The sequence below is a fragment of the Leucoraja erinacea genome, chromosome 17 (assembly GCF_028641065.1).
Source record: "Leucoraja erinacea ecotype New England chromosome 17, Leri_hhj_1, whole genome shotgun sequence".
Classification (NCBI taxonomy): Eukaryota; Metazoa; Chordata; class Chondrichthyes; order Rajiformes; family Rajidae; genus Leucoraja; species Leucoraja erinaceus.
In genome coordinates this window covers 36,671,206-36,692,600 of record NC_073393.1, presented here as the reverse complement: position 1 = coordinate 36,692,600, position 21,395 = coordinate 36,671,206, and the positions used below count along the sequence as shown (strand labels likewise).

General features: G+C 41.7%; 1 protein-coding gene across 1 annotated transcript in view; it reads right to left on the bottom strand.

Annotated features, from left to right (window-relative positions):
• LOC129705407 (putative leucine-rich repeat-containing protein DDB_G0290503) overlaps positions 1–21,395 on the bottom strand; it is a 558,220-nt gene that overhangs the window by 216,595 nt on the left and 320,230 nt on the right. The window contains exon 15 of the mRNA XM_055648958.1: positions 13,086–13,232. Coding sequence (XP_055504933.1) covers positions 13,086–13,232 — 147 coding nt within the window. The remainder of the gene's footprint in view (positions 1–13,085; positions 13,233–21,395) is intronic.

Here is a 21,395-nt window from a genome sequence, read left to right as displayed (position 1 = left end):
GGAACGGTGTCTGTAAAAAGCGGAAAGGGGTGGAGATGGGAAGATGCGACTAGTGGTGGGATGCCGTTGTGGTTGGTGAAAATGTCTGAGGGTTATGTGTTGCATGTAATGGCTGATGGGGTGAAAGGTGAGGACTATGGGGACTGTCCCTGGTGCAACAGGGGGAGAGGGGGAGCAAGAATGGAGCTGCGGGATACTGGGGAGAGACATGTGAGGGACTCATCTATCATAGAAGAGGGGAACCTACGTTCCCCAAAGAATGATGACATCTCGGATGTCCTGGTATAGAATACCACATCTAGGGCGCAGATGTGGCATAAGCAGAGGAATTGGGAGGATAGAGTCTTTGCAAGAGGCAGGGTGGGAAGAAGTGTAGTCTAGATAATTGTGGGAGTCAATAGGTTTATAATAGTTGTCAGTCAATAGTCTATCTCCTGTGATGGAGATCAAGAAAGGGGAAGGAGGTGTCGGAGGTGGTCCAAGTGAATTTGTGTGCAGGATGGAAATTGGTGGTGAAGTTAATGAAGTCCATGAGTTCTGCTTGGGTGCAGGAGGTAGCACCGATGCAGTCATCAATCTAGCAGAGGTAGAGTTCGGGGATTTGACAAGTGTATGCCTGGAACAGGGATTGTTCAACGTACACTAGAAAAAAGGTAGGAGATAGGATGGAGTCGATGTACGTGGAAATGATTTCAATGGGGCTGGAGCAGGCAGAAACAATGGGTCAGCGAGGCATATTAGGATATGACTATGTGAAGACAGTATTCCTAAATGGGAATAGAGTGATCCTTAAGTTATCTGAAAAGCATTTTAATTCTAGTTGTGTTTGTTCTTCATCCTGCATATGACATTACCTCGCACTACAGACAGAGAAGATAATTGAGTCACAGACACATCTTCCAGTGATGAAGTTATGAAAAAAATCTTAACTCTTTCATAATCTGCTAAGATATTCTTTTAAAAATTTATAGTCAATTTTACTGTTTCTTTAATAACAGCAAAAAAAGATAAATCCCAGTTCGATGCAATAGTCTTTCGGTGTTATATTAAATGTTCTGATTCAGTTATGCAGATGTACTTAACATAAAACTTGTTTAATATCAAGAGACCTACTTTCTTAGGTTACCTCTTTCTGCTCATTGCAGAGAGCTTTGGCTGAGGCCAGTTGATGAATGAACTGATGTTAGACACAAAATGCTGGAGTAACTCAGCGGGCCAGGCAGCATCTCTGGAGAGAAGGCATGGGTAATGTTTTGGGTCAAGACCCTACTTCAGTCTGAAGAAGGGCCTCGACCCTGAAACGTCATCAGTCTGAAGATGGGTCTCGAATAAGAGAAGAGAGAACAATGCTGTGTCATTGGGGAGCAGAAAGTCAGCAGAAATACATTAGGATATCTCAGATACATATTTTGTTATGGTACATCCCCTGTATGGAGAACACAATAGAATTAATTTACTTCTAAGTTTTGGTGATTATGTTTGTTGTGGCTGCAATATTTCTGCACTTGGGAAACAGCAAATAAGATAAAGAAATGTCTAGTATCTAAGTTTGCTGATGGTAAAAGGATAGGCAGCATTGTAAGCAGTGTGGCAAGATTAAATTAGAAATTAATATCAATAGACTGAATGAATGAGCAAAATCATGGTGAATGGATTTCAGTGCAAGGTCATACCCACCGTGGACCTAAAAAGCATAGAATAAAGTAGATTACAAATGCTGAAAATCTGGAAGTAGCAAGGGTCTTGCGTGATTTAAGGGTCAATATATATAGATTGGTGAAAATGTACATAGATACAGCACATAGTCAAAAAGGTTAATGGAATAAAGGTATTTATATCTGAAGGTCTGGAATATGATGAGATAGAGACTTCGGGGACCAAGCATCAGGAGTTTCGATCACCCCGATGGGGGAGGTTAGACCGCCCTGACATGGGAGCTCGATCGCCAGCTGCGGACGGTTCGACTCCCCCGACTGCGGGAGGAAAGGAGAAAAGATGATAACACTTTATTGCCTTCCATCACAGTGGGGAATGTGTAGGAGCCACTGTGATGGATGTTCATGTCAAGTGTTTAGGTAGTTGTGTGTCTTGTTGCTTTTTTGGTTTGACTGTATGGCAAACCAAATTCCTCATATGTTGCAAAACATACTAAGCTAATAAATTACGATTATGATTATGAGGGTCAAAGACAATAGTTAGACAATACCTGCAGGAAGATGAGCAGATCTGAGAATTACACTTTTTTTAAGGATATACTGCACAGTGGAGAATTAAATGAATGTTATCAGGTTCCAAAAGGTTGCATTTATTAGGGTGATTGCCATATGTAGGAACAGAAGTAGATTGTTCAAAGGGAACAATCTTTAATATGGCACTCCTCAAGTAATCTTTCCTGCTCTTTCTTCATAACCTTGATTCACTGGCTGATGAGACATCTAGCCATCTCCGACTAGGACTCCGCCCTCACTGCTCTCTTAGAGGCAAGGAGTTCCGAAGACTCACAACCCACTGAGAAACATATATGCTTCAACATGATCACCACTCTCTCCAGTGAGTAGATTCCCAACTTGTTTAATCTTTCCTTGCAAGACAATCCTGTGTCTCATGCATATCAACCCTGCAGTTATTCTCCATTTATTTAACACTGTTCTTTGGTTCTCCCTTTCAAAATATTCCCCGTAGAGAACTTTGTATTTGCCATGTTATAGTTCAAAGGCCAACTTTTATCGAATCACTTAACCAATCAATATTACTATGTAAACTGTTTGTATCCTCATAATTGTCTCCCCTCCTACTTATATGTCGTGCATTGATTTCCTTTCTCCATGTCATTGATATACATTGTAAACAGTGGCAGTCCCACAACTGATAAGGCCCCACTGTCCACAGGTAGCAAACTAAAAGATGCCCTTGAGCATCTTTCTACACCAATGTATCACTTCCATTACCAAGCACTATTACATTGTGGCTTAAGGCCTGTCCCACTTACGTGTCCTTGGCGCGCAAATTACGCGACCTCATGGTCGCGTTGAGGCACACGGGGATCGTATGGCCGCGCGGGGCCAGTCCCGCTGAGAAGCGCGGAGGGGTATGCAGTTGTGCGCAACATCGCGCGGGGCTCCGAAATTTTTGTAGCGAACAAAATCTTCGCGCGCCAACGGCCTGTCGCATAACTGACGGCCAAAGTGGGACATGCCCAAGACCCTGGCGCGACGCAACATCTCACCTCCAACTGCAGAAGCAGGCAAACGATCACCGAACTCGGCCTCGGGCTCACGGCCGTTGCGGTCCAGATCCGCCCCCACTTCTATTCCCAGAGCGGGGCCAATAAAATTGATGATAGACACAAAATGCTGGAGTAACTCAGCGGGATGGGCAGCATCTCTGGAGAGAAGCAATGGGTGATGTTTCGGGTCGAGACCCTTCTTTCAGACTGAAGAAGAGTCTCGACACGAAACGTCATCCATTCCTTCTCTCCAGAGATGCTGCCAGTCCCACTGAGTTACTCCTGCATTTTGCATCCATCTTCAAATGACGTCATGCGCTCCAGACGGCTGTGCGGGCACATGAAATCGCACGTGACCTTCGCGGGACCCTCGCGCGTCAAAGCGACCACTAGTTCACATAATTAGCGTGCCAAGGACACGTAAGTGGGACAGGGGCTTTAGCCTTTTAAGACGCACCTTATTGAAGCTCCTCTCAAAGTCCATTTACTGGTTCCCCTCTATCCACGCTGCTCAAGCCCTCTTCAAGATTAATAATTTGTCAGACATTATTTGCCCTTTATGAAATCATGCTGACTCAGCTTGATTAGATTATGCTTTTCCAAATGTGCTGCTCCTGCTGCCTTAATAATCTATTCTAATATGTTTCTAACTGGATATTAGGCTATTTGACCTATAATCATCCACATTTTATTTCTCTCCTATTTCAAGTAAGGACATCACATTTTCCAATCTTTCCTTGCTTCAACAGTAACAAATGGGAGATTATGATCCAAGGCAGCCACTATCCTGGTGGGCACTTCTTCTAGGGTTTAAGACTATAAACCTTCTGGGTCATGGATTTGCCAATCTTTACAGAGCTATACAGCATAGAAACAGGCCTTTGGCCCAACATATCCATGCCAAAAATTAAGCATCCCGGTTATTAGTACTTGGTCCATAGCCTTCTATGGTTTTGTGATTCAAGTGGTTATCCAAATACTTCTTAAACACTCAGAGAGCACCATCCTTCAGCACCTACTCTGGCGTACTTTCCAAATCTCATCTACCCTCCGGCTGAGAAACCTCTTACCCCTTAACCACAACCTCTACCCTCAGGTTTCAGATATTTCAGTTATGTGGAAATACTTTCTACTGTCTATTATTATAATTATCATTTTCTGTACCTCTATCAGGATCACACCTTGTCCCTTCCACTTAAAGAAATACTTATTTAGCCCATACAGTTTCTCCTCATAATGAAAACGTCCCACCCGGGCAACGTCTTGGCGATTCTCGTATACATCCTTTCCAGTCCAATCATGTCAGCAACACAGTACTTCAACCAAACCAATGTTTGTAACTTTCTACCCTAAGCTCTCTGCTCTTACATTCAATGTCCCAGCTAGTTAAGGCAAGTATTTTGAATGGATTTTCTCCCATCTTATTTTCCCATGCTTCCACATCAGAGAACCTTGAGCTTGTACACTAAGGTCCCTCTGTTCTTCAAAACGCTTTGCTGTTCTTATTGGATTTATCCTACCCCTAATAGAACTCCCACAATGCATCACCTTGCTATTGCTTTGCCCATCTTCCTAACTGATCAATATCATCCTGTAGCCTACGACTATCCTCACTATTGACAATGCCACAAATCACCTATACAAATCTATAGAACTCCCAATGCACAATACTAAACTGATGACAGAGCCTGGAATATGCACAAGGAGTTAGAGTTGAAGCCATCAACCCCTGACCGACAGACAAAAATATCACTTAACCTTGCTGAAGCACCTACATACTGGTCAAGCAAAGCACTTATCTTTGCACTGTTTTACATGCTGTAGTTCAACAGGCATAGATCATACAAGTAGTATGTGATTCATATCTTCAGTGCACTTTCATCTTTTCTTATAAACAACCCGTGAGGACTGATCACATTTGATTCAAAATAGGACTGCAGTATGGTCAGTAGCTCGCAACAACCTTTATAATTGGGTTTGTGTAAGGTCAGTGGGCAACAGTGTAATATATGTATTGATACTCAATGACAAAGGAAAGTGCTTCATGTGCCAATGAACGTATCAGTTTCTGTTTGATTCGCGTTTGTTCAGTACATTTGCCAAGTTATTATTTCAATGCCAGTCTAAAGGGAGCCAGCTGAAAAGAGGAAAAGGTGACATCCACTGTCCCCAATACTGTAGGCTGGTTACAGTTGTCCATCCATGGTGACATCCAGCATTGCAGATATTTACGAGAAATATTGATTGCAATTTTGAAAGGTAAATATTGACATCATGACCAAAACATGACATGAAGTAAAGATTATGGAGATAAGATTATGGAGGCAAAGTACATAATCAATAGAATATGTTTTGAAAGAATTCAGTCAAAGTTAATTCTTGTAATTTAATATAGAGTAGACAGCCATTTCCCGAATGGGATCAAAATCCCATTTTTAGCTATTAAGAACTGTATAATCAAGTGTATTTTCAAGTAATATCTCGTTGTTGAACAAGGTATTCTAATGAGATATGATGTTGATTATATAGGTAAAGAAAGAAAAACGTACTGACTCTGGTATGGATCGATTGTAATCACGTGTTGTCTTTCTGCAAAAGCTTTTCACCGTACCTCAGTACACGTGACAATAAACTAAACTAACTAAAATAACTGATGCCGAATCAACAAAAATTGCATTATTAATCTATCAAAAGATCATACAACAGTTCTAATGAAAGTTCATTGACCTGAGGTATTAATTCCACCTCTTTCTCACCAAATGCTACCCATGCAGATCGGTATTTCTAGCATGTTTTATTTTTACCAGAATAGATCTGCTGTGATTCGAAACTTGAATTCAGCCTGCTTTACCAATACATTTTTATTTTTTTTATTGTGCAAGTAGAGGTAATGGCCACATCTGCGTAGATATATGTTGAAAATGCAATATATTCAACTAATCTGTTTCATATATTACAAACTCATTCTTATTAAGAGATTTTCATAATACAAATCCCTTAATAAATATGAAATCACCTGATAAGAAAGTGGACCATTATTAATACTGTCAAAAAATTATCTTATGAGGTGTCAAGATTTACAAATTCAGTAATGCAAAAAGCCTTAAATTAACACATCACCCTAATGCCATAGATGAAATTATGTAAAGACTATGGAAGTTGCACATGATCAATGTCAAGTTAATAATTTAATTAATACAGAACATTCGTCTTATCTGATTTCTCAGTTATGGGCACCTTTAGCTTACTTAGGGAGCCAGCATGAAGAAGTCTCCCACACAAAACAAAAGATGCATGTCTTTTACTGATCCCAAATGTTATCTATTTGCTTATTTTTATATTAAAAATAACTTGGGTAAGAGTATGAATTAAGGAAATATTAATCATACCATTTGTAATGTTAGTCCTGCGATTTAGTAAAACATAAACAATACACTGCAAACAGTACAACTCAGTACAGCAACATGTATTTCATTATTGAATAATTTAAACCAATGGTAATGACCTGAAATGTTTGCATATTACTAAACTAACAAGAACATGTAATTTTATTTAACAACATGCTTGCACTGAAGACAGTGTAGAGGACATTTACCAGGGTGTTGATAGTAATGTATAATTTCTGTTGTAAGTAGAGGCTGGGTAGGCTGGAGTTGTGTTGCTCGGACTGGTGGCAACCACCAAATTTACGAGAGACTGGCGTAGTTAAGGTGGATAGTGAAAACATTTTCTCCATAATAGAAGCATCCACAATGAGAGGGGACAGGGCATATGTTTAAGGGGAACAGGAGAACCTTTAGAGGGGATCAGAGAAATATTTTCACCCAGAGATGGTTGCTATCTGAAATGCACTGCATGAGGAGGTGGTGTAGGCAGGTACTTGCACACTTAAAAACATCGGAAGAAAACACTTGATTTGCCAGGCATAAAGGCAATGGATCAGGTTCTGATCAATGGGAACAATATAGATGGGCACTTGATGCTTGGAATGTACATGGTGGGCCGAAGGGCTTCTTTCTGTGCTGCATGAGTCTGTAATACTTGATAAAGCAATTGTCATTTGCCTCGGTGGGAGGATATGTATATGACATACAAATACATAATCCAGGCTAACACCTAAATGCATAACTAAGGGAATGCCACTTGGTTGGGGTAATCATTTGTCAGATTAAGAGGTTGATGTCAATGAAATTAATTTCTGAAGCAAAATACAATTTGATGTTGCCACTGAGTAACACATCAAGTGATATTTACCAGGGACACCAATTCCCTACTCTACAAAGCAGCATGGTGGTGCAGCGGTAGAGTTGCTGCCTTACAGCGCTTGCAGCGCCAGAGACCCGGGTTCGATCCCGACTATAGGTGTTGTCCGTACGGAGTTCATATGTTCTTCCCGTGACTGCATGAGTTTTCTCCAAAATCTTCGGTTTCCTCCCATATTCAATTGGATGTACAAATTTATAAGTTAATTGGCTTGGTGTATGTGTACATTGTTCCTAGTGTGTGTAGGATAGTGTTAATGTGCGGGGATCGCTGGTAGGTACAGACATGGTGGGCCAAAGGGCCTACAGTATTTCCGCGCTGTATCTCTAAACTAAACTAAACTAAAGCAGTACCATAGGACACAGGCATGAGTTTGGCAAAAGGGAGAGCTATTCATTTGGGACAGACTCCAGAACGAATATCCAGACAAATTGGATAATTAGAGCTAGAGATAGGATTTAAAACAAGAAGGTTCAAGAAAAAGAGAAAGTTATAAATTTAAAGGGGGTGTGATATGGAAATTTGCCGATGACACAAAAAGATGGTTGTAGTGTAGAAGATTGAGGAGAGACTTTTATTGAAGTCTACAGGATCATCAGGGGCATGGATAAAGGAACCTTAAATGTTCCTTTTACCATGGTAGAGGATTCTAAAACAAGACGGCATAGGCTTAAGGTTGGAGGGGAGAGATTTAAGAGGGACCTGAGGGGTAAGCTTTTCATTCAGAGGGTAACCTGTACTTGGAATGATTTGCCAGAGAAAGTTATAGAAGTGGATAGAATCACGACTTTGAAAAGACATTTGGACAAATATATGGATAGGAAGGGTTTGGGGGAAATGGGACAAACATAAGCAAATGGGACAAGCCCACAATGCCAACGTGGTTGCATGAACAAGTTAGGCTTAAGGGCTGTATATCTCTCCATGACTCAGGAGATTAATAAAGATTAATGTTGGCCATGAGCCATGAAAAAAAGGGAAAATGCAGGGTTGGGTTCCTGGATAGAAACTGCTGAGAGGAAACTTAGTTGATATATTTAAAATCAAAAATGTCCCAGATAGAAACGTAGGAAAGAACGATTTCCCTCTGCAGAGGGGTCAAAAAACAAGTGTCCATAGATTTAATTCGGTTGAAGGATTAGGATTTGAAAATATGTATTTTTACCCAGAGGGTGGAAGTAGTCTGTATTTCACTGTATGAGGCAGAAATCTTCATTGCATTTCGTTATTACTTTGATGTGTACTTGAAGAGCTGTGATCTGCAGTGCTATAGACCGGGTGTTGAAAGGTGAGATTAGGCTGGTGACTTTTTTTTTGACTGGCAAAGGCATGGTGGGTTTCTGATATCATAAATTTCTAGTGATTACATGAAGTCTAGCCCATATGGCAAGGTACTGAGGTGTATGAAATACTGAGGTACTGAAATGCCGGGGCTACCTGAAGTGAGAGAATCAATGTTCATACCACTGGGCTGTAAGCTGCCTAAGCGAAATATAAGATGCTGTTCCTCTAATTGGGATTAGACTCACTCTGACAATGGAGAAGACCGAGGACAGAAAGGTCTGTGTAGGAATGGGAAAGAGAATTAAAGTGTCCAACAACCGGGAGATCAGGTTGATTCACGTGGGCTGAGTGAAGGTGTTCCACGAAACAATCGCCCAGTCTGCGTTTGGTCTCGCCGATGTATAAGGGTCCACATCTTGAACAACGGAATCAGTAGATGAGGTTGGAGGAGGTGCAAGTGAACCTCCGCCTAACATGAGAGGACTGTCGAGGTCCCTGGACATAGTCGAGGGAGGAGGTATAACGACAGGGGTTGCATCTTCTGTGGCTGCAGAGGAAGATACCTGGGGAGGGGATGGTTTTGGGTGGGAAGGGATGAGTTAACCAGGGAGTTGCGGAGTGAACGGTTTCTGCGGTAGGCGGAGGAGATGGGAAAATGTGGCTAGTGGTGGGATCCCGTTGGAGGTGGCGGAAACTTTGGAGGATTATGTGTTGTATGTGACGGCTGACGGGGTGGAAGGTAAGGACTTGGGGGACTCTGTCTCTGTTGTGACCAGGGAGAGGGGGAGCAAGGGCGGAGCTGTGGGGTACCGAGGAAACACGAGTGAGGGCCTCATTAATGATGGGAGGGGAACCCCCGTTCCCTAAAGAATGAGGCCATCTCGGATGTTCTAGTATGGAAAACCTCAACTTGGGCGCAGATGCGGCGAAGACAGGGGGAATTGGGAGTATGGGATAGAGTCTTTGCAGGAAGCAGGGTGGGAAGAAGTGTAGTTGAGATAGTTGTGGGAATCGGTGAGTTTGTAATTGATGTCAGTCAATAGTCTATTTCTTCTGATAGACTGTGAGATCAAGAAAGGGGAGGGAGGTGTCGGAGATGGTCCAAGTAAATTTGAGTGCAGGATAAAAATTGGTGGTGAAGTTGATGAAGTCTATGAGTTCTGCATGGGTGCAAGAGGTAGCACCGGTGCAGTAATCGATGTAACGGAGGTAGAGTTTGGGGATAGGGCGTGTGTACGCCTGGAACAGGGATTGTTCAACATATGCTACAAAGAGGCAGGCATAGCTGGGGCCCATGCAGGTGCTCATAGCTACGCCTTGGACGGAGGAAGTGGGAGGAGTCAAAGGAGAAGTTGTTAAGGGTGAGGACGGAGTAGAGTGCTAGTGGAGGGAAATTGGATGGTTCTGCAGTCGAGGAAGAAATGGAGGGCTTTAAGGCCTTCCTGGTGGGGGGTGGAGGTAGAGTGACTGAATGTCCATATTAAAGATGAGGGAGTGGTGGCTCGGAAAGTGGACAAAGGGCATGTAAGGTATCTTGGACATAGGTCGGGAGAGATTGTACCAGGGGGGAGGGAGATAGGATGGAGTCGAGGTACATGGAAATCATTTCTGTTGGATGGGAGCAGGCAGAAATAATGGGTCTGCCAGGACAATTGTGTTTGTGGATTTTAGGGAGAAGGTGAAAACGGGCTGTGCGGGGCTGGGAAACGATAAGGGAGGTTGTGGAAGACATTGTGATGAAATCAGTAAAGGTGCTTGAGATTAAGGCCTGGTGCTCATCTGTGGGATCATGGTCCAAGAATAAGTAGGAGGAGGTGTCTGAGAGTTGGCGCCTGGCCTCAGCCCGGTAGAGGTCAGCACGCCAGACTACCGCGGCACCTCCCTTGTCGGCGGGTTTGATTATAATGTCAGGGTTGGTGCAGTGAGCAGTGGGCTGAACGTGCAGACGGGGTGAGGTTGGAGTAGGTAAGTGAAGTGGAAAAGTTGAGACGGTTGATGTCACACTGGCAGTTAGAATTAAAGACTTGTTAGAAATACAGTGACTTGGCTGAATAAGGACCAAGTTTGTGAATTGAAAGGTACATAGATTTTGATGTTGAAAGAATAGACAAAAAGGAAGAGTGCTATATAAAAACATTTTGATATTGAAGAGTATATTTATTTAGAAGAACTGGAAGCAGTTTAAGTATGGATGCCTATGATTAGTATTGGTATTGGTTTGTTATTGTTGCGTGTACTGAGAACCAGTAAACCCACATTTTAAGGGACCCCTTTATAACAGATTTCAGTTATAGCAGACAGACCTGCCGATACCACCCTGGCTCACACCGGCTATCCAGCCCCAGCTTCCGAGCCACCCCCGGCTTGCAAGGTGCACCAGTGAACCCACTGCACAGTCCGGTTGACGGGGTTGTTGTTAGTACATACGTTTTAACCCCTGGGGACACGCTTTGTTCAGGCTGCTGCCAACAACAGGACACGCTCGGTCACAGTGAGGGTCCCTCGTTTCTCACCAGTTGCCGCTTCTCTTGTGTCAGCCCGTCATTTTGTCCTCTACCCCCTCCCCCTTCCCTCCATGGCCACCTCCTTTTCCCGTCACTTTGTCCACTTAGTCTCTCCCCCCTCCACAGCTACCTCCATCTTCTCCCCTGGAGTCACCGACCCACTCCACTTTGGAAGTGGGAAGCGGACAAAGCGATAGCCGACAGGAAGCTAGTGAGAAGGAAGGGAGCCTCACAATGTTAAATGTTAGTCTCCACACCTGCGTATTTACGTTCCATTTGGAGAGAAATTGTAAATTAACGGGTTGATTCCTGTCATGAGTCATTTGCACTATGAATAAATCTGATCTATATTCAATGTAGTTCAGGAGAAACTATATTAAGACATGGATGATTTTGGCATTAATTTACATGGTAGGGCTGTATTTGGATATATTTTTGTTGCCAGTACATGTCATCCACCAAAATTAGGAAATTCAGTAATGATAAATAAGAAAATATTATCTAACAAATGAAGATTGTTTCTACTAATAGATTTCCACCACAATGTTTAAGTAATTAATAATGCACTACATTAATAATCCATACTAAACATGATCAGGGCGGGACAGTGGTAGAGTTGCTGCCTTACAGTGCCAGAGAGCCAGGTTTGATCCTGTCTACAGGAGCTGTCTGCACGGTGTTTGCATGTTCTCGCTGTGACCACGTGGGTTTTCTCCGGGTGCTACGGTTTTCAGCCACATTCCAAAGATTTGCAAGTTTGTAAGTTAATTGGTTTCTGTAAGTTGCCCCTAGTGTGTAGGATGGAACTAGTGTGTGTGTGGGTGATGGTGGTCTCTGTGGGTCGAAGGGCTTGTTTCCTCTCTGTACCCCTAAAGTAAACTAAACATATTTCATTGTCATTAATTTTTTGCTGCATTTCAATAATGATAATTATGAAGTTACTGTTCTGCCAGATTCCAAGCACATAATCATACACTGATCTCATTTAGAGCAGTTTAATTTACTTAGAAGCTGAATGTTTTGATTGATGAATGAATAAGGCAGAACTATTACATTAAATTCTGCAGGAAATAATTATTTAGACATAAGCATCCTGATCAGACAATGACATTTGCTGTTCTGCTTCCTATTTCACTTCATCAAACAGTTTCACAAATGAGGAAAGAAAGTATTTTGGCTAATGGCACCTTGGTCAATCTGCATGCATGAACGCAAGATTGAAATATGAGTTTCATTTCTTTTTCTTTCAAAAATAATTTATTGGATCAAAGTGGAACATGTTTGAGCATTTTTCGTGTTGTGTTTTTCGATTTTAGTAGAAATGAATTATCTGTGACTGTTGTGACTGTGACTAGGTAAACAATATGAGGGTGAAAATGACAAAGCACTTATTTTGTCATCTTAGTTAGAAAGAAAATTAAAGGGACCTACTAGTAATTATTTAATTATATTGGTGCCATTTCATCTGATAGGGAACCCAAATGCCTCCAGTATTTAACTTAGAGGTTAATGCCTTATAATCTAAAAACACACGTTACATTGTACATTCTTTTTATAGTGAGTGCAGTTGTGTTTTGTGCTAGCCAAGGTAGACAAAAATGCTGGAGAAACCCAGCGGGAGAGGCAGCATCTGTGGAGTGAAGGAAAATTGTGCTAGCCATATGATTTGTAGCATGAATATTGATCAATAAATTGAATTCAAAATTTCTAGATACATTTTATTGACCAGCTCTTTTTAAAGTTACTGATCTTGTGGCTTGAAAGAATGTTGTTATGTGCGCTGAAAACATAAAATAGTTCCATTATACCTTATCTCTAGCCTGGTCCTGATTACTTTGTCCATGGTGGAATTTTGACTCCAGTTCATGAATTGTCTCTTCATACTGTGCAGCAGTCACTTTCAAGTCTTCACATGCTCTGTTAATTATTTGTAGTTGTTCTGCCTTTGTTGCAACCTGCAATGTTACAATATCGAATGATTATCAATACTCACATCTTTGTACACCAGTTATAAATTTATAAGTACAAATCTTTACATAGATCTTTGAATTATCAGAATAAAAGAGAAAGCCTTACTTAGAGAAGAATATCATGAATATTTCACTGATCTGTTTATTTTTATCAAGCACAGCAACGAGTGCTGCCCCAGAACATTTTCTTTTTAATCCCCGAGGTGAAATCAAAGCAAATTCCTCATTACCAGATCTATGACACCTGTGTTCTGCTCTAAGTTCATGTTCCAGACTGAGCACAAGGCTCATGCCTCATGAAGGTATTCATATGCCTGGTGGCGGCCTTGCCAGGAATATTGAACAGATAGATGAGTAATGTTTATTTCTTTAAAGACTCTTTTTAGGCTAGGACTAGCAGGAATGCTGCTCTGCTCTCCACAAAGAAACGTAAGCTCTCTCCTGCTCCTGGCTCCCTGTGACCACTTGCTGCTTGGCTCCAAACATACCACCGCTCCCCAGTTGCACCCTCCTGGACCACTCCACCTTCAGATTCTAATCATCTACACCAGCTTCCATATTGAGACAGAGTGGTTAAGTGACCCAGGCATCATGTTTACAAGCCAGATTAAGACTCACGGTCATCTTGCTGGCCCACACACTCTCTCCTTATCCAAAGATCTAAAATGAAAGTTTCAATTGCTTTCTATTGGGAAGATGCAGTCATATTCGATCTCAGTCATATATAATGAGTACACCCAAATAAATGCATGTTATTTAGTTGGGCGTACTATATGCATATATTTGCCATAGTGGGTAGCAGATTGTAAAACCATTTCAATGAACTGCCCCGGAAAATCAACTATGCAATGCGCATATATTTGATAAGTGAACATGTATGAGCTTTTGTGTGTATGTATGAAAGAGAGTGGAGGTCAAGAGAGAGAGAGAGAGCAATGCAGTGTCATCAGGGAGCAGAAAGCCAAGGCAGAAGACAGGCTTTCCTTCTGGGGGAGGGAAGAACAACTTATACAGTGCTCATAGACACAAAATGCTGGAGTAACTCAACGGGACAAGCAGCATCTCTGGAGAGAAGAAATGGGAGAAGGAACCCATTCCTTCTATTCAGAGATGCTGCCTGTCCTGCTGAGTTACTCTGGCGTTTTGTGTCTATCTGCAGTTTAAACCAGCATCTGCAGTTCCTTCCTACTCATACAGTGCTCAGTTAGGAAGCCAGATTTGCAATCTCTTGTCCACCCGCCTTTACCTGAGGATAAAATGTTGCCTATGACGCGACGGTGTTTTTAATTAAAGACCAACTACTCAAGGCCATTCCCCACCCAGAATAAAGTCGGTATTAATGATCTGAAGTAGATTGCATTGCAAATCCTCCCCCATCCTCCCCATTCTTGTCAGATGGATTCACTTTAAGTGTGCAAACAGTTAACCTGTGCTCGAATGAACCATGTGGAATCAGTTATCTTTTCATCCCACATGAATTCACATTGATAATGACATGAACGCTCTCTTGTGAAAAACAGATTTTCAATATATTTTCATTGTTTACACATTAATATGTTTAACAAAAAAAATTAACTATTGAGTATAATATTTCATGCATCCCATTATTTTTAAATTAACAAGATCTTAATCGTACTTATCTGTGTTTCACATTGATTATATATATTTTTTAAATCAAGAAGTGCCTTTCATGCTATTTTCAACATATCCGGAATGATCCATTAAGATTACAATCTATTAATAGTGAACCACAGCATATATAACTATTTTTTTCTGTGTTAATGTCTGAAAAATCATGTTACATTTCTCAGCAGGGCTAATGACCAAATTGTGTTCAGTCACACTTTTATAGTTTTTTTTCCAAAGAGGTGAAAGTAACAGAAGCATGTTGGATATCAAATTTCAATTTATTCAATCCTTTATAACACTTCCCCAAGGAGGTAATCGATAAGAGTTTAGATAGAGAAGTAGATTTTTAGCATTTGATCAATAGCAAAATTCTCCCAACTCCTAAATGTATTGTAGCCTATGTGAACAAATCAGTGGCCTTAGGCCAAAAAGATTGACTATCAGCCACTGTATTTGAAGACTTTGCACTGTAAATAAAAACACATTAGGGACAATTTTACATTTACCTACTGGAGGGTTTTCATTCTCCCAAATGTATAACTACTACCAACCCTTTATCTGCTTTACTCGTGCCTTTGTACTGACAGGCCCCCAAAAATGCAGAATCTGCCACGTTCCCTACATGTCCAACTGACTTGCTACAGATGTGAGGGACTTATCTTAGGGACTGACGGTCCACATCCATAAGTTAATTGTCAAATTCTGAAAGTGAAACAAATTTCAAAAAACAGATGTATCTTTGAATGTGTGCTTACAGCTTCATGAAATCCCAGGATGTCGATAATTTAGTGCTAACGGGATGCTTGCCATTAAAGACCAAGGTGTAGAATATAAGAGCAAGGCCAGAACAAGTTTTTAAAACTTTGTTAACAGCACATGGATATCCTGTTAGTGACAGCAGTTATGAGTAAACCATATTGATCTATCTAGAGTCATGGCTGCACCGAGTAAGGACTGCAGCTTTCCTTTCTGTGAACGTGATGGGTTTTTATAATAATTCAACAATGTTTTGATTATTGTTAAAGATTTTAGAAAAAAATCCATCATATACTTATTAAAACTCTGATTTTGTTAGTGTGTATATGTGTGTGCATATGTGGTTATCTTTAAGGGGCTGTCCCACTGCGGCGACCAAATCTGTGAGTTTAGACAAGTTTGCCTTTGACTCAAACTCGTAGCATGGTCAACACGAGGTCCTAGGAGGTCATTTTTATTATACTTTATATTTATATTTTATTATACTTCTTAAAAGTGTCTCCACTCCTTCTTTCCCCCCCCCCCCCCCCCCCCCCTGTGTGCTCTCTAAAGGACTTACCGTACACTGTGGCAGCCTTTTATCTTCCTCTTCATCGCGGGTGTAAATTTCAGACATCGTTCTCCCGTGTGTGTGTGCGTGCGTGCGTGCGTGCGTGCGTGCGTGTGTGTGTGTGTGTGTGTGTGTGTGTGTGGTCGATCCAATCTGCGGTTTCAACGCGGACGGTCAATCCAGCTCAAGGTTTTCCAGGCGAGTGCCCTCGAGCTTGAAGGTCGAAAGCACTCTTCTTAACTCGCGGATTAGGTCGCCACCGTGGGACGGCCCCTTTACATCTTCGCGAAAACACTACGTGGTAACGATTACATTTTTATATATTCCGGTTGACAATTTACCTGTCGAGGCCGGGATAACCTTATTTGAACATTTCATGCTTTATTTCTCGACTTATTCTCGACTAATTACTGATTAGGTCAAAACACTTTGAAATTACAACCACCAGCTTCAAATGATGACATCACAATGGCTCAGCGAGCAGTGAAAAGCATTAAAGCCCTGTCCCACTGTACCAGTTCATTCAAGAGTTCTCCCCCAGTTTGCCCTGATTCGAACTCGGAGATTTACGGTAATGGCCGCTAAGTACTCGGGGTTCTCGTGGAGATTTTTCAACATGTTGAAAAATCTTCAAGAGTCTTCCCGAGCTTATCTGCCGTAAGTGAGTCTTCCCGAGTACCTGCCGTTAGCGTTACGAGCCGCTAAGATACGTCCCGAGCTCCGACGTACCCGCTACGTTCATTCTACGTGCTTATCACGAGTTTGAGTTTTTTTTAAACTCGGGAGAGCACTTGAATTAACTTGTACAGTGGGACAGGGCCATTAGTGAAGATTTAATCCTATATTTGACGTTATTCGCGATTAAAGCTTTAAAAATGCCAACTTTCAACAGATTTTTACATATTCTGATTCACATTTTTGCCCTCGAGGCAGAGATCACTTTCACTGAGCATTTTATTACTTATTATAACTTATTACTGCATAATTACCTTGAATTTCAAACCGATCAGCTTCAAATGATGAAGTCACAATGGCAGCTTGAACTGATGACGTCACAATGGATAGACTAACAGGGGGATGGCGAATTGCTATTGCACCACGCAGGGGAAGTGCAATTGGATTTTTTTTTTAAATAGCACTGCTGAGGGGAGTGCTGGAATCTAACGTTTAGGAACGGCTTGAGTTGGAGAACAGCGCCTCCAGTGGGGGCTAGAGGTAGGGAACGGTTGCGTTGGGGTAGCAGACCTAACGGATCTGCACTTGGTCTAGTATATATATATAAAAATTAACTTTTTCCCGGAAATCAAACTTTACGTAGAAAATTTGAATTCCCAGATTGTTAGGCTACAACTAGAGTGTTAGACACAGTTCTGACCCATGCTAGAGGAACATAATCCAAGTATCCCCTCCCTCCCTCCCCCCCCCACCCCCTCCTCCCCAATCACCACTTCACACCTACTTATAGCCTGACTGCAGTCTGCAAAGACTGGGCCCACGTTCACTACCCACCCCCTCCTTGCTGCCCAACATCAGTCTGGCCACTTCTCCATCATTAGCAATAGCAATTGAGGAGGTGGAAACGTTATTCAGGAGACAGAAATGCCGGAAATGTCCAGGACTGGAGATCCCAGGACCCCTCTACCCTCAAGATCTGTGCCGAACAACTGGCACCAGTCCACACAAACATTTTCAATTGGTCCCTGCAAACCTGCACTGTCCCTGCCTGCTTCAAAGTCTTCACTATTGTTCCCGTACCCAAAAAGCCAAGGATTACTGGTCTTATTGACTACATGCCTGTTGCACTGATCTCTGTAATCATGAAGACCCTTGAAAGACGTGCTGGCCCACCTGAAAAAATATCACAAACCCCCTGCTGGACCCCCTGCAGTTTGCATACCGGGCAAATAGATCAGTGGATGACGTAGTCAACCTAGGCCTGCACTTCATCCTCCAACACCTAGACCACCAGGGGACCAATGCAAGGATTTTTTGGTGTGGATTTTAGCTCTGCATTCAACACTATTGTGCCAGAGCTACTACACTCCTAACTCTCCCAGTTGACTGTGCCTGAACCCCTTGACAGTAGATCACCAACTTCCTGACAGACAGGCAGCAGCATATGAGGCTGGGAAAGCACATCTCGGACCCGCAGACCCTCAGCACAGGAGCACCGCAAGACTGCGTACTGTCCCCTCTCCTGTACTCTGTCTACACCAACGACTGCACCTCCACAGACTCCTCTGTCAAGCTTTTCAGGTTTGCTGACGACACAACCCTGATTGGACTGATCCAGGATTGGGAGGAATCTGCCTACAGACAGGAAGTGACACAGCTGGCGTCCTGGTGCCATCGCAACAACCTCAATGCTCTTAAAACGTGGAATTGAATGTAGATTTTAGGAGAGCTCCCCCTCCCCTCCCCCCACTCACCATCAACAATACCACAGTCACATTTGTGGAATCATTTAAGTTCCTTGGAACCATCATCTCCAGGGACCTTAAATGGGATGCCCCCATCAACTCCACAGTCAAAAAGGCCCAACAGAGGATGTACTTCCTGGGGCAGCTGAGAAAACAGAATCTGCCACACGCAATGATGGTCCAGTTTTATACTGCCATCTTAGAGTCTGTCCTCACCTTCTCCATCATGGTCTGGTTTGGCTCAGCCACCAAGCCGACATCCGGAGGCTGCAGCGCATTGTTCGATCAGCCGGGAAGGTTGTTGGCTCCAACCTTCCTCCCATCGATTAACTCTACACTGCAAGGGTCAGGAAGAGAGCGGGTAAGATCATCTCTGACCCCTCTCAACCTGGCCACAAACTCTTTGAAGCACTTCCCTCTGGAAGGCGACTACGAACTGTCAAAGCCGCCACAGTCAGACATAAAAACAGCTTTTATCCACAAGCACCAGCTCTCCTCAACAGCCAAAAGTCTGTAGCCTCCTTTTGCTCTGGTATTTTATTTCATTCTTTACAAGTTTAAATTGTAAAGTTTTATTTTGAATTGTCTACTGTATATAATGTTGTTACTTGCGAGCAAAGCACCAAGGTAAATTCCTTGTATGTATACATACTTGGCTAATAACATTTGTTCAATTCAATTCAATGAGATTACACTAGAGACGGTGCAGAGAAATGTATTAATGGTGTTGCCGGGGCTAGAGAATTATTGCTATGAAGAGAATGACAAGGCTGTGATTGCCTTCTTTGGAAGGTCAAGAGAAAGAGTTGATTGTGAGGCTTGAATGAAGGGAAGGAACTCTCACTTTAGCAGAAAGAACAACAACTAATGTTGGAACCCTTGTTGCTTGAATGTTATGTTAATGACTTTAGGCACACCTCCCCACACCTCCTTTACTCTTCATGAAGGATTATCTAATGAATGTTAGGATGTATGATTAGTAAGTCTGCAGATGCCCCAAAAGTAGATGGTGTTGTGGAGAGCAGAGAATGTTCTATAGGCCACAGCAGCATACAGATCAGATGGAATATTGGGCGCATTATTTGCAGATGGAATTTAATACTGACGAATGCAAGTCAATGTATTTTAGGAAATCATATGGGGCTAGGTTATATATATAGCAAATGGTCAGGCATTAAGAAATGTTATTGAGCAGAGGGATATGGACCATTACTTTTGCATATCTTTCATTCATTTGCTCGACTTCTCTCTATACCATTGTCTATATCTCTAATTTCACTTTCCCCTGGCACTCAATCTGAAGACGAGTCTCGACCCTAAACAGCACCTATTCCTTTTCTCCAGAGATGCTGCCTGACCCGCTGAATTACTCCAGTTTTTTGTGTCTATCTTTGGTTTAAACCAACATCCACAATTAATTCCTAAACCTTACTATGTTAACCTGAATACCACTTTTGTGCTGCATAATTGAGTAATGTAATTTATGAACCTGCAGGCTTCAATCTCAAGATAAGCAAAAAAATAAATTAACTTCCAGTCCATCCTAGCTGTCTTCTGGATGGGCAGGGGTTAACAGACTTTGCTGCCAAGTGCACACAGACAGTATAAATTTGAAAGCTTCGACAGACAAAAACATTTATAATTTTTTATTCCATTTATAGTAGAATATCTTCAATTTCTAAAAGCTGGTCTGTATGCGGTTCACATACTCTTTTCAAGAAATTTTATGGCCAATTATTGAAGCAAATCTGGAATTAACCATACTTCAAAGAAATGGCAGTTGCTATGGTGATTGAATAGAGAAGCTGACTGCATATAGTCACATGCACTGGGAACATAAAAGAATTATTAAAAACCCATAGAATGCCATCAGTTAACCTAAATAGCTGCAAGACATTATTGTGCCCCAATTTCAATTTTGATGTAATATTCAAGTTAGGCAATTTACAAGACATTTATTATGCAGAAAGAATTTGCCATTATTTATACACTTTTAAGGTGCGCACCTTTCAAATAAAATTTGTTGGTTTACAACGACATATTTCCTGAAATGCATACTGCATTCCTGAGACATTTAGTTTTTAAACGTTGTTCTAATACTGTGCATTTGAAAAGACTTGTGACAATTCACCCAGGCTTCATTAGTTACCCATGTATATCTTAGAACATATCAAAATTGAGTAGGCAATACATTAATTTAAAGCATTGATTCAAAGTAAAATAGTTCTTTATTTATCCAGCGATATGTGATTCTTTATGTTAGAATGTTACATTTCTGCATGATTTCTTTCTATCTCCTACTTCTGGGGGAAATTAGAATCCCTCCTGAAAAGCTGTGAGGGACTGTTGTAAACACTATGGCATTTCAACACTAAAATCGGAGACCCAACAGTTATTTTGTTAAACAGGATACACAGAGAAATATGGAAATTGTAAAACAATAATCCAATCACAGGGTTCAGATGACATCAGCAGCTGCAAGATTAGATTACATTCTTAAATTTGCTTACAGGTATCCATTATCATTTTTAATATATACCATACAGCAAATTTCCATCTCAAAATGTTTCTCATATAACTGTGGAGGTCACTTTCTTTGATGTGGAGGTTTCTGATGTGGTAATCTGATATTGCTGCATGACAAAGAACAAACAATATTACCATGTTTACGCGAGGAATTTAAAGCTGGTAGCCTCCCACAGATATTCAGACAGTGCGTGAACCACCCATGGCGATATTCACGATTAGCTAAAATAAATGATAGATCGTAATGGGGCAGATCTTTGCTGCCCA